This window comes from Protobothrops mucrosquamatus, unplaced genomic scaffold, assembly GCF_001527695.2.
Source record: "Protobothrops mucrosquamatus isolate PMUCROS unplaced genomic scaffold, P.Mucros_1.0 scaffold5087, whole genome shotgun sequence".
Taxonomy (NCBI): Eukaryota; Metazoa; Chordata; class Lepidosauria; order Squamata; family Viperidae; genus Protobothrops; species Protobothrops mucrosquamatus.
Window position 1 is genome coordinate 16363 of NW_015390962.1, and position 14293 is coordinate 30655.

Below are 14293 nucleotides of genomic sequence, written 5' to 3' on the forward strand. Positions count from 1 at the left end.
GTAAGTAACTCAAGGCAGCAAACATAATACAGTAGTCCTTCCTCTTCCTACTTTCCCACAACGGCAGCCCTGTGAAATGGGTTGGGCTAAGAGAGAGGGCCAAAGACTGAGCCAAAGTCACCCAGGCAATTTTCATGCCTAGGGCGGGACTAGAACTCACTGTCTCTTGGTTTCTCGGGCAGCATCTTAGCCACAGCACCAATCTGGCTCTCAGTTTCTTAATCAAGTTCCCGATTCCTGCTGTTTCCTGAACAAAAATCCATCAAGGGAAGACAATCTCATTTAGACAGAACCCATAAAACCAAGAAAGAAATATTGTATTGTCTTCTATCTTTAGTAGATGCTTTATTCATTTTGCCAAATGACAAAACCATGGAACAAAGTTGGGACAGACCAGACCAGAAGCATTAAGTATCACAGGGTTTTTTGTATTTATGCTTTCGAGTGCAAATAAAAAGACTCTCTTCCCCCTTGCTATTTTAGTGCTTTGTTTTCTTCAAACCCCAACATGGATCAACACCACAGCAGAGATGCATGAAAATGTGGTCGTCCTTAGGGCAACGTTGAGAAATTTCTGCATGTTCACCTCCTTAATACAGACATGCAAACGAGCAGATTTAATGAGAGGAAAGGGGATTTCTACAATTCTTCTGTTTCACCTGCCAGTGGTACATTCACCTCAATGCTGTAATCAGTGGGTTCTCCCGACCCCAGCCAGGGTACTGGGGTCCTGTTAAAGGAAGGTCGATTGGAGACTTCTTGATTATACACAATAAGAGGCTCAGGGACCAAAGGGCCAACGTCAAATTCAGGCATTTGGAAGGTCATCAGTTTGGCTGCCTTCTCATATCCCCCATAAGGCATTGCAGTCCTAGGGAAAAGCGAATCAACCGTCAGGGTTTCTAGACGTCATAGCCTTTCCCCACCAACTTAGTAGTTCAACAGATTTTAGCTATTCGTGTTCCTCTGCCAAATCCAACCAATCCAATCCTGTATGAATAACTATTCATAGTTCTATTTCTAAGCAACCAGGTGCATTTCTCTCTCACAAAACAGAGAGTGCATTTCAGAATAAATAAATAAATGGGTAGACAAAATCCTCTGTCGTAAATGTGATATGGAAATGTGTAGAAACATATTAAGATAATAATTAGGTATATATAACATTTATATATCATTTACATTGTAGATTGTATAAGGCACATTAAATTCCAAGAAAATTATTTGAAAGCAAGATGTGGCTGATTCAAAAACATATCGGCTATCCAGATGTAATGCAAAAAAGTTGGTCAGTACAAACTATACAAACAAACATCAATTTGTAGCAATTTTATTTTTGAATATCAGTAATGTTTTCAATCTATCCCTTTTTGATTGTTTCTTTTGAATGGTATGTAGATGTTGTTTATCTCTATGTGCCTATTGATGGTTGATTTGTCTAAGCTAAACGTCCAAGAATTGGAAATGTCAATGCTGATGGTGTCCAAGTGGTGCTCCAGATGTTTTAGGATTGCATCCAAGGGGCCTATTACTATTAATAATATCTTTGCTTTCTTTTGTCATACTCTTTTGTCATAGTTTATTTTGTAATTTTTTTCTCCAGTTCTTCCTCTTCTATTCTGCTATCTCCAGGAATGGCAACTTCCACTATTACAACTATCTTGCCCTTCTTACTAAGTCTAGGGTATAATGTGGCATCTTCAGTAAACTGCTTCTTAGCAGAAATCTTGTAAATGTGACACAGCTTGATTAGTTTCTTTCATGCAGATTTAAATGAACTGTATTCACATAAAATAACTGCCTGCTGCAAGACATAGCAACCAACACCTGCTGGGGTCTACTTTCCAGTATTTAAATTTTAGAGACATTTTTCTACTGCCCTTCTGAGTCAACAGATCTGCAAGGCTATAGAGTACAGCTTGGTTATGAACATGTTATGGTACACTTGAATCTGAGAAATGATGATTCCTCTCATACAAATTCCATTCCTGGCTCATGAAAGATTTGTCTTTTTTCTGCCAACAACACAGCATGAGAATGTGTTCAATGGTGATTGTTTTTCATGCCTCCTCATTAGTTAGAAAGAAAGCACTCGTGGTCAAGAAGCTGAAATGCCAGGATAGTCAACATATAATTTATCTCAGACATGTCAAACACAAGGCCCAGGGGCCGGATGCGGCCTGCGAAGTGGTTTCATGTGGCCCGCGAAACCATCCTGGAAACAGTGAGGGAACGGCCCCCCACTGCCTTGGCTCTGGCCCAGGCCGGCCAGGAGCCAATGTACAATTTTGTGGTGACCATCTACGCTGAAACACATTCAGTCTTAGCTCCACAAGGCCGTCTAGAAACAGCAAGGAACCAGCCCCTGCCACGTCGCCCCCGCCCCCTGAGTGCATGGTGGGGAGGTGTCACCCTTTGTGAGGAATGAAGAAATGGACCATGCCTTGGCGCTTGCCCCGGTCCCACCCCCTTCTGCCAGAGACCCTCAGATCTGTCCCACTCCTGCCCAGGCCCCCACAGGCACCCTTGACGCGAACGATGTAGAGCTGGCCATGCCCACCCAGTAGGCCACACCCATTCCATCCATGCTCACCCAGTAGGCCGCACCCACCCTGGTCACACCCACCCGGCCCCCCGAGGGCAACCACAATGCTGATGCGGCCCTCAATGAAATTGAGTTTGACACCCCTGATTTATCTCATCAACCCTCAAATTTCTATCTACTGCCAGCCCCACCACTCTTGCAAGCATTTTCCCTTACCTATTGAAAGATTTGTAATGACAGAGTTCTCCTTTGGTGCCATAAGACAAGAAATCAATGCCGAGTTCGCTTTTCTCTTGTGGGGTAAGGCCTAGGGCTCTTTCCCATGGAGAAATGTACGTCTTAAGAAGGGAAACTTTTCCTTTCCCACTCCCACTTTTATTTTCACCTACAATATAAAGGAAAAGAAGAAAACGTAAGTCAAGAGAAAACATACAAAGCCACATCCTGAACTGAGGGATGAATACAGGTACTCCTCCGCTTAGGACCACAGTCGACCCCAAAATTTCCATGGCTAAGTAAGGCAGTTGTTAAATGAGTTGCAGCCCATTTTACAATCTTTTTTTGCTACAATTGTTAAATGAACCACTGCAGTTCTTAAGTACAACTGTCAGAAATATATTTGTTGTTATTGTTGTTAGTTGCTAAGTCATGTCCGACCCATCACGACCCCATGGACAATGTTCCTCGAGGCCTTCCTGTCCTCTACCATCTTCTGGAGTCCATTTAAGCTCACGCCTGCTACTTCAGTGACTCCATCCAGCCACCTCATTCTCTGTCGTCCTCTTCTTCTATTGCCCTCCATCTTTCCCAGCATTAGGCTCTTCTCCAGTGAGTCCTCCCTTCTCATTAGGTGGCCAAAGTACTTGAGTTTCAACTTCAGGATCTGGCCTTCTAAAGAGCAGTCAGGGTTGATCTCCTCTAGGACTGACCGGTTTGACCGCCTTGCAGTCCAGGGGACTCGCAGGAGTCTTCTCCAGCACCATAGTTCAAAGGCCTCAATTCTTTGGCGCTCAGCCTTTCTTATGGTCCAACATTCACAGCCATACATTGCAACTGGGAAAACCATGGCCTTGACTATATGCACTTTTGTTGGCAGGGTGATGTCTCTGCTTTTTAGTATGCGGTCTAAATTTGCCATAGCTTTCCTCCCCAGGAGCAAGCGTCTTTTAATTTCTTGGCTGCAATCCCCATCTGCGGTGATCTTGGAGCCCAGGAAGATAAAATCTGTCACTACCTCCATACATGCCAATTAACAAATGCCTGAATTTTGATCACGTGACTATGGGGATGCTGCCACCATTGTAAGTGTGAAAAGCCAGCCATAAGTCACTTTTTCTAGTGCTGTTGTAACTTCAAACTTCAAGTCACTAAATGAATGGTTTTACGTTGAGGACTATCTGTGTTATGCAGAATCAAAGTGAATGATGGCAGTAAAGGTTGTTTCAGGCATATACTTAACCCAAGCAACTCAACGTCTGTGCTCAGAATATGCTACTCAATAAACTATCCATTTTTATGAACTGTACCCTTTCCTCCCTCGCCATATCCCTTTTCTCTTCTGTGAAAAGCAATACAGGTAGTCCTCGACTTACAACCACAACTGTGTCCAAAATTTATGTCGCTAAGCAAGAGATTTGCTAAGTGAATTTTGCCCCATTTTGCGGCCTTTCTTGCCGCAGTTGTTAAGGGAATCACTGCAGTTGTTAAGTGAGTTACGTGGTTGTTAATTGAATCTCGTTTCCCCATTGACTTTTGTTGTCAGAAGGTCACAAAAGGTGATCACGTGACTCTGGGACACTGCAATCGTCACATAGATGAGTCGGTTGCCAAGCATTTTAATTTGATCACGTGACCCTGGAGACGCTGCGACATGCGTAAGCAAAAAAACGGTTATAAGTCACTTTTTTCAGTGCTATTGTAACTTTGAATGCAGTAAATCAGGGGTAGGCAACCTTGGCTCTTTTATGACGTGTGGACTTCAACTCCCAGAATTCCTGAGCCAGCCATGCGGAAGGGAAAGGGAGAGGTTTCCAAGCTGAGCCATGCTGGCTTAGGAATTCTGGGAGTTGAAGTCCATGAGTCATGAAGGGGCCAAAGTTACCCCCATGCTGGCTTAGGAATTTTGGGAGTTGAAGTCCACGAGTCATAAAAGAGCCAAGGTTGCCTACCCCTACACTAAATGAACTATTTTAAGTTGAGGACTACCTGAATTATACAAAATACGGACAATGAGTAAGAAATACTAAGAGAAAGAAATTAATGGTGTGAGAAAAAAAGGGAAATCTAACTAAATCTAGTTTACACCAACAAAAGTCACTATACCTCTCTATATTTCTCTGTCCTTGCAATCCATCCTTGATTCACCACATCCAAATACTAATGTTTTCAAACTTTTTGTAGGTTTCCCCCCTCCCCTCCCCTCCGGTGGAACTTTCTACCCCCAGAAATGAGACAGGCCCCCACTCACCTGGCCTTTCAGAAAGGTGTGAAAACATCGCTCTGCGCTGCATGGGACTCACAGAAGAACTTGCAGATGTAGGATTAGTTGGTGCCTTGAAAATCCCTCCCCTTCCTTTTAATTAACTTTTAGCATTGGTTTTTAATTATTCTGGCTCTTTTTAACATTTTATATACTGTTTTTATGTTTTCATATTTTTATACAGCCCAGAGTCCCTCTGTGAGGGAGATGGGTGGTTTCAAAATTTGGTGAATAAATAAATTTCATAAGATCAATTCAACCACAATTCCCTTGAATCTCTCCCTCCTCTCAGACTACTCATCCTTCCTTCATATGTTTGTTCAGCAATTTGATCCTTATTTGTTTTCCCTTTATGATAAAACTACCTCAATGTACTTGCTCACTTTTGTGTTCAAGCCACATGCATCACCATTCATTATAATTTTTTTTTCATGATACCGCCTACATTTTCCTAGAACCCCATTCACAGTTTTATGTATATCTAACCTGTAAGGCTCTCACTCCTTGATAACAAATTGGGTTTTTATATAAAGCTATTTTCATTTCTTTCAACAAATGTTCATCCTCTGCATTGGACCATTAACTAGGTGCTTTTGCATCAGTATTTCTATCTAACAGTTCTCCACTTACTTTTAACTGTTTAGTTAACATTCTACAAAGTACACAAATACACCTACCCGCTCTAATTTATTTCCTATCTTGTCTTTGATATAGCCATCAGCCACAGCCCCACGGGAGCAGGATATGACCTTTAGGACATAATAGGATTAACCCACCACCATCAGAAGGACATGCTCAAAAGCTCAGGTCAAAGTTCATGCCACAGGAACAGGAAACAACCTCAGACACAAAAGCCCAAGCAGGTATAAAAACCCACCACTCCCAACCACGTGTAGTCAGCTTTCCAAGAGCCACATTTCTGTCTTGTGGTTTTGCTCTTCAATAAACTGCAACCTTCTTTCTAAAGCAGTCTCCATTTTGTTTGTTCCCAGCTTGGACTGGACCCTGATGAAGATTTTTTCTTTCAACAATACTAAGCATTTTTCTTTACTAATCTATTGGATGAAAATAAATGCTTACCTTTTCCACTCCCAGTTTCATTTCCATTTCCGCCTCCATCCACTCCTCCCTCTCTGCCAGCAGATCCCTCACTGTGGCCAGTTCCAGTTCTTCCAGCTCCACCTTTGCTCCCAGGCTTTGGAGGAGGAGTGGGATGATAGTGCAGTTTGGTGGATCCATATGGTCCTACACTTATACCACTCACCATCCTTCCACCACTATGAGAGTATTTGTAGGAATCAGCTCCATAATATCCCCCAACAGATGGGATAAACCTCTGGAAGTGATCCTGGGTAAGAAGATGGAAGGGAAATGTAAGAAAGAGAAGGATAAAGTAAAAGAAAGGGGCAAATTAAACAATTATCAAGAAACACATTTCATGTTTATTTTTTAATCTGCTAATATTATTGAACCCTATTGTGCTTTGATGATGAGCAACAGTAGGTCGATTCATATGCTAATGAAATGCTGCCGCTGATAATTGTAGTATTTTCAATAGTTTATTTTAATTTTGAGAACTAAATCATTAGAAGGGGGTATCCTTGAGACACAGCCACAGGTAGGCCAGCATTAAAAGGCAGAATCAAGATTTAAATTACTATATTGCTCTATGAGGGGGAAAAATTTATGAACTTAGTCTTTTCCAAGTGGAAGTCTCCCTTCTTCCTGTCTCAAAACTGGCTGCTGCTTGCACATAGAAACACTATGCATTTACAAGGCCTTGGTAAGGCCACACTTGGAATACTGCATCCAGTTTTGGTCACCACAATGTGAAAAAGATGTTGAGACTCTAGAAAGAATGCAGAGAAGAGCAACAAAGATGATTAGGGGACTGGAGGCTAAAACATATGTATAAGGAACGGTTGCTGGAATTGGGTATGTCTAGTTTAAGGAAGAGAAGGACGAGGGGGGACATGATAGCAGTGTTCCATTATCTCAGGGGTTGCCATAAAGAAGAGGGAGTCAAGCTATTCTCCAAAGCGCCTGAAGGCAGGACAAGAAGCAACAGATGGAAACTGATCAAGGAGAGAAGCAACCTAGCACTAAGGAGAAACTTCCTGACAGTTAGAACAATTAACTAGTGGAACAACCTGCCTCCAGAAGTGGTGAATGCTCCAACACTGGAAGTTTTTAAGAAGAGACTGGACAGCCATTTGTCCGAAATGGTATAGGGTTTCCTGCCTGAGCAGGGGGTTGGACTAGATGACCTCCAAGGTCCCTTCCAACTTTATTATTATTATCTAAACTGTAAAAAACTGGATAGCAGCAGAGTTAGAGTTTTTATATATTTTTGCTGCAGTCTTGGAATGATTCACATTAGTGAGCTCAGAATTAGCATAATAACAGAATATCATAGTTGGAAGGGACCTTGGAGGTCATCTAATCCAACCCGCTGCTCGAGCAAGAGACCCTGGCCTATACCATTTCAGACAAGTGGCTGTCCAGTCCCTTTTTAAAAGCTGCCAAATCTTAGGAAAGTAAGAAGTTCTGTTTCTGCTGAACTGAACAACGTTTCGTCCCAACTTAATGAGGAAGATCAATGAATGAAAAACAAAACGAAAACAAAAGCAATTTTGCATTCCACTGACGATGTATCAGAACTACAGAATAAAATGGAAGGATGGAAACTGTAGAAAAAACGCTTTCCTTTTTAGATGCACACAAATTTACTATTTTATTTACTTCCAAATGCAATTCTTGGTGCTTTCAAAAGGACAGGGCTAAAAGCTACCTATCAATAGGTTTTGTGCAGCTATTCCAACTTTTCCCTTTTAGGGATTGAAATGGTATGGAAAAGAGGTTAAGAGTGGATTACAAGTGGAAAATTCTCTTTACATCTGCATATGTATTACCTAGATCCAGCCTGACAATGTGAATTTACCAGATCATCCATTCCTGTTCCTGTTTGTACCTACCACAGAATTGCTGCTGAAGACATCAGGGTTGTTTTCATATATGAATTTCTCTACTCTCATCTGTCGAAGTTTAAACATCTTGGATCCCCTGTTGGTAAGGAGAGAGAGTTCCTCTAGCATCACATCCCTGGGAATGCTGATCTTCTTCCCGAGGTTCAGCTTGGACCCTTCTTGCGGCATGACTGAAGGGGTACAAGAAGAAGCCTATTACAAAAGCAGAAGAAGCCTATTACAAAACTTAACCTGCATTTCAATTCCTCAGCCAAGGCCACTAGAACTGCTCAACAACCTCTCTCTACCTAGTATTACTGTTCTGGACCGTGATAAACCTGACTAGAGCATGTATCTGTATGTTAGAATATCTGGCATTTATTGGGTTAAGTGCTGTCTCCTTAAGAGATGGCTTATGGGAAATGTAGTTTAGCTAGTCAGTTATCTCATGTTATCAGGTATGTGGGAGGAGTTACTGAGCTCATCACAGGATTTCCTGGACACAAGCCAGTTTAGAATCTCTTTGTCTCAGAAAGCGTGGGGTCACCAGCATGTCTCCAATGACCCCAATTCACGATGTAGAAATGGTATGGAGGAAGTATTAATTTCTCACCTATGGGAATAAACAGAGATGTATTGTCCAGAAGCAACCAACACAAATGCAAGTATTTCCTCTGAATAAATATATTTCTGTTTTAAAATCATTTCTATTGAGTTTATCTGTCTGACTCAGTTTTACAATGCAATTTAATCCTGGTTGACAGAACAGAATTTACTACTAAAATTTGCTTTCCCTAACAGAATGCACCCCATAAGAAGTTAAATGCCCGAGGATGAAATTGCAGGAGAAAACCACCATGTTCTGGAATTGTTAAGCCTTCTTCTCCCGTTCCCTTTCTTTCTTGAATATTTCTCTGTAAGTATCTTCACCTGGCTTTTTCTGGATCTGGCGTTATTGCTGGATCTTTAGGCCTACCTAGATTGTCATCTGCAGCTGAACCCAAAGCTAGTTTTGATTCATTATGTCCTGATCGTGGCAAATGCAAATTACCTGCATCTCTAAATTGCTAGTCATTTCCACCCTTCTGATTCAAACAGAATTTGTCCCCACAGTTTGCAACAGTGCTAATATCTTCAACTTAAGCATGTTCTAAGGCAGGGCTTTTCAACCTTTTCATAAATTGTACCGCTTTTAGGATATGGCAATATCCGAGTACCACCAGTCGCCTAGCAAGATGTCAAAAACTTGATGATCCCCCCCCAAAAAGGAAAAAAGTGATAAAGTACAGGTAGTCCTCAACTTACAACAGTTTGCTTAGTGACTGTTCGAAGTTACAACGGCATTGAAAAAAGTGATCTTATGACCATTTTTCATATTTATGACTGTTGAAGCATCCCCAGGGTCATGTGATTTACATTTGGATGCTTGGCAACTGATTCATATTTATGATGGTCACAGTGTTCCAGGATCATGTGATCCCCTTTTGCAAACTTTTGACAAGCAAAGTCAATGGCCGAGGGTGTGTGTGTGGCCAGCTCAATGTCGTTCAGGTCGGGGGTGCCTGTAGGGATTGCAGGTGGGGCTGTGGGGGGGTCTCTGGTGGAGGGGGTGGGACTGGAGTGGGCACCAGGGCATGGTCCACTGGAGGAGCCTCGCCGTCCCTCTTGTCCAGTGGCATGGGCTGCCCTGGGCAGTACAAGGCAAGCACCCAGCCTGGCCCTTAAGCTCCCGGGGCACAAGGACCCTGCAGCCAAATCCAGTCCAGCCCCACTTCCCCAAGAGAGCGCCTGGCTGCACTTACCTCCTCGTCAAGGCTGCTGCTGATGATGTGCCTGCTCTCCTTGGCCAGGTTGCTCATGGTGGGTGCAGGAGGGCAAAGTGCTTGGGTCAGAGGCCCACTCCCTCTCCATGTGAGGAGACCCGGCTTTGTAACCAAAGCATCTTTAGAGATAGGATGGGAGACCATGCAGATAGGCCAGGAGGAGGGGGCAAGGGGATGGTGAAAGGGCAGCAGGGCTGTTGGTGGCCAAGTGCTAAGGCAGGACTTCCCTCAGACCCTCCCTCTCTCTCATTCCAATCTCCCTTTCCTTCCTCCCTCCCTCCCTCCCTCCCTACCCTCCCTCTTTCCCTGCCTCCCTTTCTCATTCCCATCTCCTTTCTTCCTTCCTCCCTCCCTCCTTGCCCAGGAAGGGACAAGGGGAGGGGGAGTGGCCAGTGGCCATGGCTTGAAAGGCCACTGCAAATTCCTGGACAAGAGCAGAGTGGCGGGAAGATATTTATGATGAGGAAGGGAGAAAAACAGGCAAGAAACACAGCAGGGGAGGGGTCAACCTCCATGAGGAATGAAGAAAGGCACCATCCCCTGAAGGATACCGGCAAATGGCCCTCGCCCACTTCACACACCTGGCTCTGGGGGCTCTGGGGGAAGGGACGCTGCGAGCAGCGTGAGAGTCCATGTTACTTGCACTATGCTGCCCAGCCCCTAGACTGCCTGGCTTCGGCAGGCAGCAGCATGCTCTCCTCACCACGCAGAGAGGCTGGGCTGGGCAGGGCGAAGCTGGCAAGAAGCCAAACCTGCCTGGGCGCGGGTACAGGAGGCGGCGAGCACATGGGGCCTGGCATCACGGGTGACTGTTTTGCCCTGCAGGCTGACCTCGTTCTGAGTGCTTCCCTTTCACTGTTTTTCGCTGCCATCTGTGTGCATGCCTGGCACAGATGGCTGCCACGAAGTTGTAGATTGGCTCCCGGCCGAACTGTTTGATCTCCTGTCCTCTCCCCCCCTCTTCCTTCTTTTCTCTTCTCTGACTCCTCCTCTTCCCAAGGCTGCGTCTTTCCCCCCCCTCCCTCTCCCACCAAAACTGTCTCCTATAGCAGTGGTGACGAACCTATGGCACGGGTGCCAGAGGCGGCACTCGGAGCCCTCTCTGTGGGCACACATGCCATTCCCCAGCCTTGCCTCCCCCCGCAACCCCCTCCTCACCAGCAGCCTCCCAGGAGGAGAGTCCCCCCTGAGCGTGGCCCACGCGGAGCAACGCAGCCAAGGACATGGCAGCCAAGCAGCGTAGACAAGACTCTGCCCTCATGCCCCAACACGCACAGTTGATGCTGCACGGTGTGTGTAGAGGGGTGGCCGCCATGGTGCTGCTGGGCTGCCTGGGGCAGCAGGGGCAGGGCAGGGGTGGAGCAGGGGCGGGACCAGTTTTTGGGCACTCGGTCTCTAAAAGGTTCGCCATCACTGTCCTATAGCCTCTCCTGTCTCTGCCCTCCTCCTCCTTTCTCTTCTGGGTGAGCCAGAAATGCCGATCCTGGGGCTTTTGTCTTGCCCCAGCAGCCCTGTAGCTCATTATCCATTAAGCACTAATGAATTGCAATCATAGAAAATTAATAAAATACTTTTTTAAAAAAATAAAAGATGTTTATAAATGGTATCAACAGATTTGAGGTTAAAGCTGATTTGTTAAAAACTTGTATTTAGGATATACTGTTTAAATAGATTTATGTCAAGATTGAATAGCTAAGCTAGCTTGCTGACCTCGGTCGCTACTCAAGTTGCCATAGAAACAGGGGGGAAGGGAAGCTTGGGAAAGAAACGGGAGTGTTAAGAAGCCATCCACGGACTGTGAGAACCAAGGTCACAAAAGCAAGAGTCTGATGGAGAAGTTCTCATAACAAACCAAAGAAGTGAGATTATGGAAAGCTATTGTTAACTAACCAGATTTTCATGCGGGAAACTTAGAGTTGATTTTACTTCTTCAGTAGCAAGATGTGTATTCAATAAAGTTTATCTTTTATGGCACCTGAAAGCTGTAAAGTTTCCTCAATGTCGAATTTGCTAGCCGGATGGTTGACCATTTATGGGATAACCTTTAAATGTTAAAGATGTTCATGTGATGCTGAATTATATACCAAAGCTTTGGGATCTGACTGTTTACCAGCAATTATAGTTGTATTGAGCCTGGGAAATGAGGTGGGCAGTAAAAATAATATGTTTAAAAATTGGAAAAGTAATATTATTCTAGATCAGGGGTAGGCAACCTTGGCTCTTTTATGACTCGTGGACTTCAACTTCAACTTCAGCATGGCTGGCTCAGGAATTCTGGGAGTTAAAGTCCATGATTCATAAAAGAGCCAAGGTTGCCTACCCCTGTTCTAGATGTTAAGGAATTCTTTTGGGAAATGGGTGATCTTCATACCATCCTTCTGTTGTTCTCAGTGCACTAGTTTAACATCATGGTTTGAAAATCACTGTACCTACATTGTTTACTGTATTAAAGGCAAAGGAAAGATCAATAAAACTAATGTCAGTAAGACATTTTCAGAACTGTTGTTTGAAGCACCCTTCTAAATAAGGCTATACCATTAGTACTTCAAATAGCAAAATGCTAAAGGTTTTTTTAGTAGCTTTTTGTGTGATTTTCACTGTAGTTCAAATAAAGATGGTCAAATGCATACTAGAAATTCTAATACGGGACAATCTCAACTCTCGGGAACATATAGTTCCTACTTGAGCTCAATATTTGCTGTGTAAGATTTCATTTAAGTTTCTGCCTCAATACATCTGATGGCTTGACTGTAATCTTCCCTTTCTCCTCCTCCATCTCTGATTCTTATTACTGATTACCATATCATATCTCTAACTTTCCCTGAAAAGCCAGGCCCGTTGGCCTCACTGAAATCTAGTGGGATGAAGGGGAGATATGAACATCTCCTAAATATGCCAAGTTATTAGGAATAACATGTAGCTTAAGGAGTGAAAGCATTTAGGAATTCCATCTCTCTGATTTGTTACCCTATTCAGCACTGATGTTGGGAATACTACATTTGATGTTGGGACATGAGATAGGATTCTATGCTTTTCTTCCGCCAGAACTGTCTCCTAATTAAATTAATCAAGTAGTCCAAGATATGTAGTTGAAAACTCCCGAGATTGGTGACTTTTAGAGATTTTAACATTCACAACTGAGGCTGCCTTATTTTAACCTACCTGAAGATGGGCAAAGCTGTAAACTCCTGAATTCTGTGGGAGAATGGGAGACATTCTTGCAGCTTTAACTGCTGATCCTACATAAGTCTGAATTTTAATTATTATGACTGAAAATCATGGACATCTACAATATCTCCTCTGTGTCCTCAACCAAATATAGTTTTACTGACTCCTTAGCTTTCTATAGAGCTGAATGAACTAAAACAATTGCCCTGATGATATAAAAACAGGTGTTAAATGACCGTGATATTTTTACTTTTACATTCATGAGAAATACCTGTTTTTTTTTTCCTTTGGATTTCAACCTCTGTGGTTGTCATTTGTTTCCAAATGTGTTGCTCTTTGGCTATCACCATAATTTGATCATAATTTCCTTCTCCATCTCTTTGACTTTATCAAAAAACTGTAGTTCTACATATGATGTCAAAGTGATTGCGCTGTGTGGGAGAATAACCTCTACGTTTTTTTTGTAAATCATTCTCTAGATCAGTGGTGGCGAACCTATGGCACGGGTGCCAGAGGCGGCACGCAGAGCCTTCTCTGTGGGCACGCACATCGTCGCCCCAGTCCTAGGCCTTCAGCTGGGTTTTATAAAACCTTTTCGCTTTAGGCCTCCGCTGCAATATGCAGAAAAAAAAAAAAAAGGTTCAATCAGTCAATTTCAACTTCTCGCGGGAAAAAAAAAGTTCTTGCAAAGTTGGAATTGACTGATTGAACTTTTTAGTCCCACCCAGTCTGCCGTTATCATTGCAGCCACGCCCACCCAAATGGCCACGCTCAGCCAATGGGCCACACCCAGCCAGTGGGCCACACCCACCTGGCACTCGACAATGCATAAGTGGGTTTTGGGTTGCAGTTTGGGCACTTGGTCTCTAAAAGGTTCGCCATCACTGCTCTAGATACTAGGGAAGAATTATTGGAAAAGGAATTTGTGTTCATGGGATATCTCTTACCTTCTTGGGTTAATTCTAAAATGAGTTTAGTAGGTTTTCTCTTCTTTTTGGGAGCTGGGGTTCCTGCAAGAGGCATGCTGTTCGAGGGGTTTTCTGTGTGAGAATGGAATAGTGGAATGAATCTAATTCTTGCAAGGTGCATATGCAGAAGAACTAATGATGTTTCATGATGGAACAATTTTAAATTCCACATATCTATATAAAAGGTGACAGCCACCTTTATGTCCCCGAACAAAAGGACACAAAAGTGCGTACAGAACCCTTCCCAGGCAAACCCATCACCAAAATTGCCCAACGTACCAAAGAGCTAGTTGCAAAATTATTCTTCCCTGATCAGACCCAGTTTGGTATCCAATACTGGGCAT

General features: G+C 43.5%; 1 protein-coding gene across 1 annotated transcript; it reads right to left on the reverse strand.

Annotated features, from left to right (window-relative positions):
• Positions 1 to 320: 320 nt before the first annotated feature.
• On the reverse strand, positions 321 to 14004 carry MYOZ1 (myozenin 1). The gene is made up of 5 exons (XM_015828900.2): positions 13929 to 14004; positions 8000 to 8181; positions 6105 to 6372; positions 2762 to 2930; positions 321 to 871 (listed from the first exon to the last, which is right to left on the reverse strand). The coding sequence occupies exons 1-5, from the start codon at positions 14002 to 14004 to the stop codon at positions 640 to 642; spliced, it is 927 nt and encodes a 308-aa protein (XP_015684386.1). The 3' UTR covers positions 321 to 639.
• Between the last annotated feature and the right edge of the window lie 289 nt (positions 14005 to 14293).

What these genes read in the sequence shown, in the direction of transcription:
- MYOZ1 (XM_015828900.2), bottom strand. Translation starts at nt 14,004, where the DNA reads ATGCCTCTTGCAGGAACCCCAGCTCCCAAAAAGAAGAGAAAACCTACT. An exon ending in TCTTCAGCAGCAATTCTGTG is followed by an intron (nt 6,373 to 7,999) that starts GTAGGTACAAAC and finishes CTTCTTACCCAG; the next exon opens with GATCACTTCCAGAGGTTTAT. An exon ending in CATTACAAATCTTTCAATAG is followed by an intron (nt 872 to 2,761) that starts GTAAGGGAAAAT and finishes GCTTTTCCCTAG; the next exon opens with GACTGCAATGCCTTATGGGG.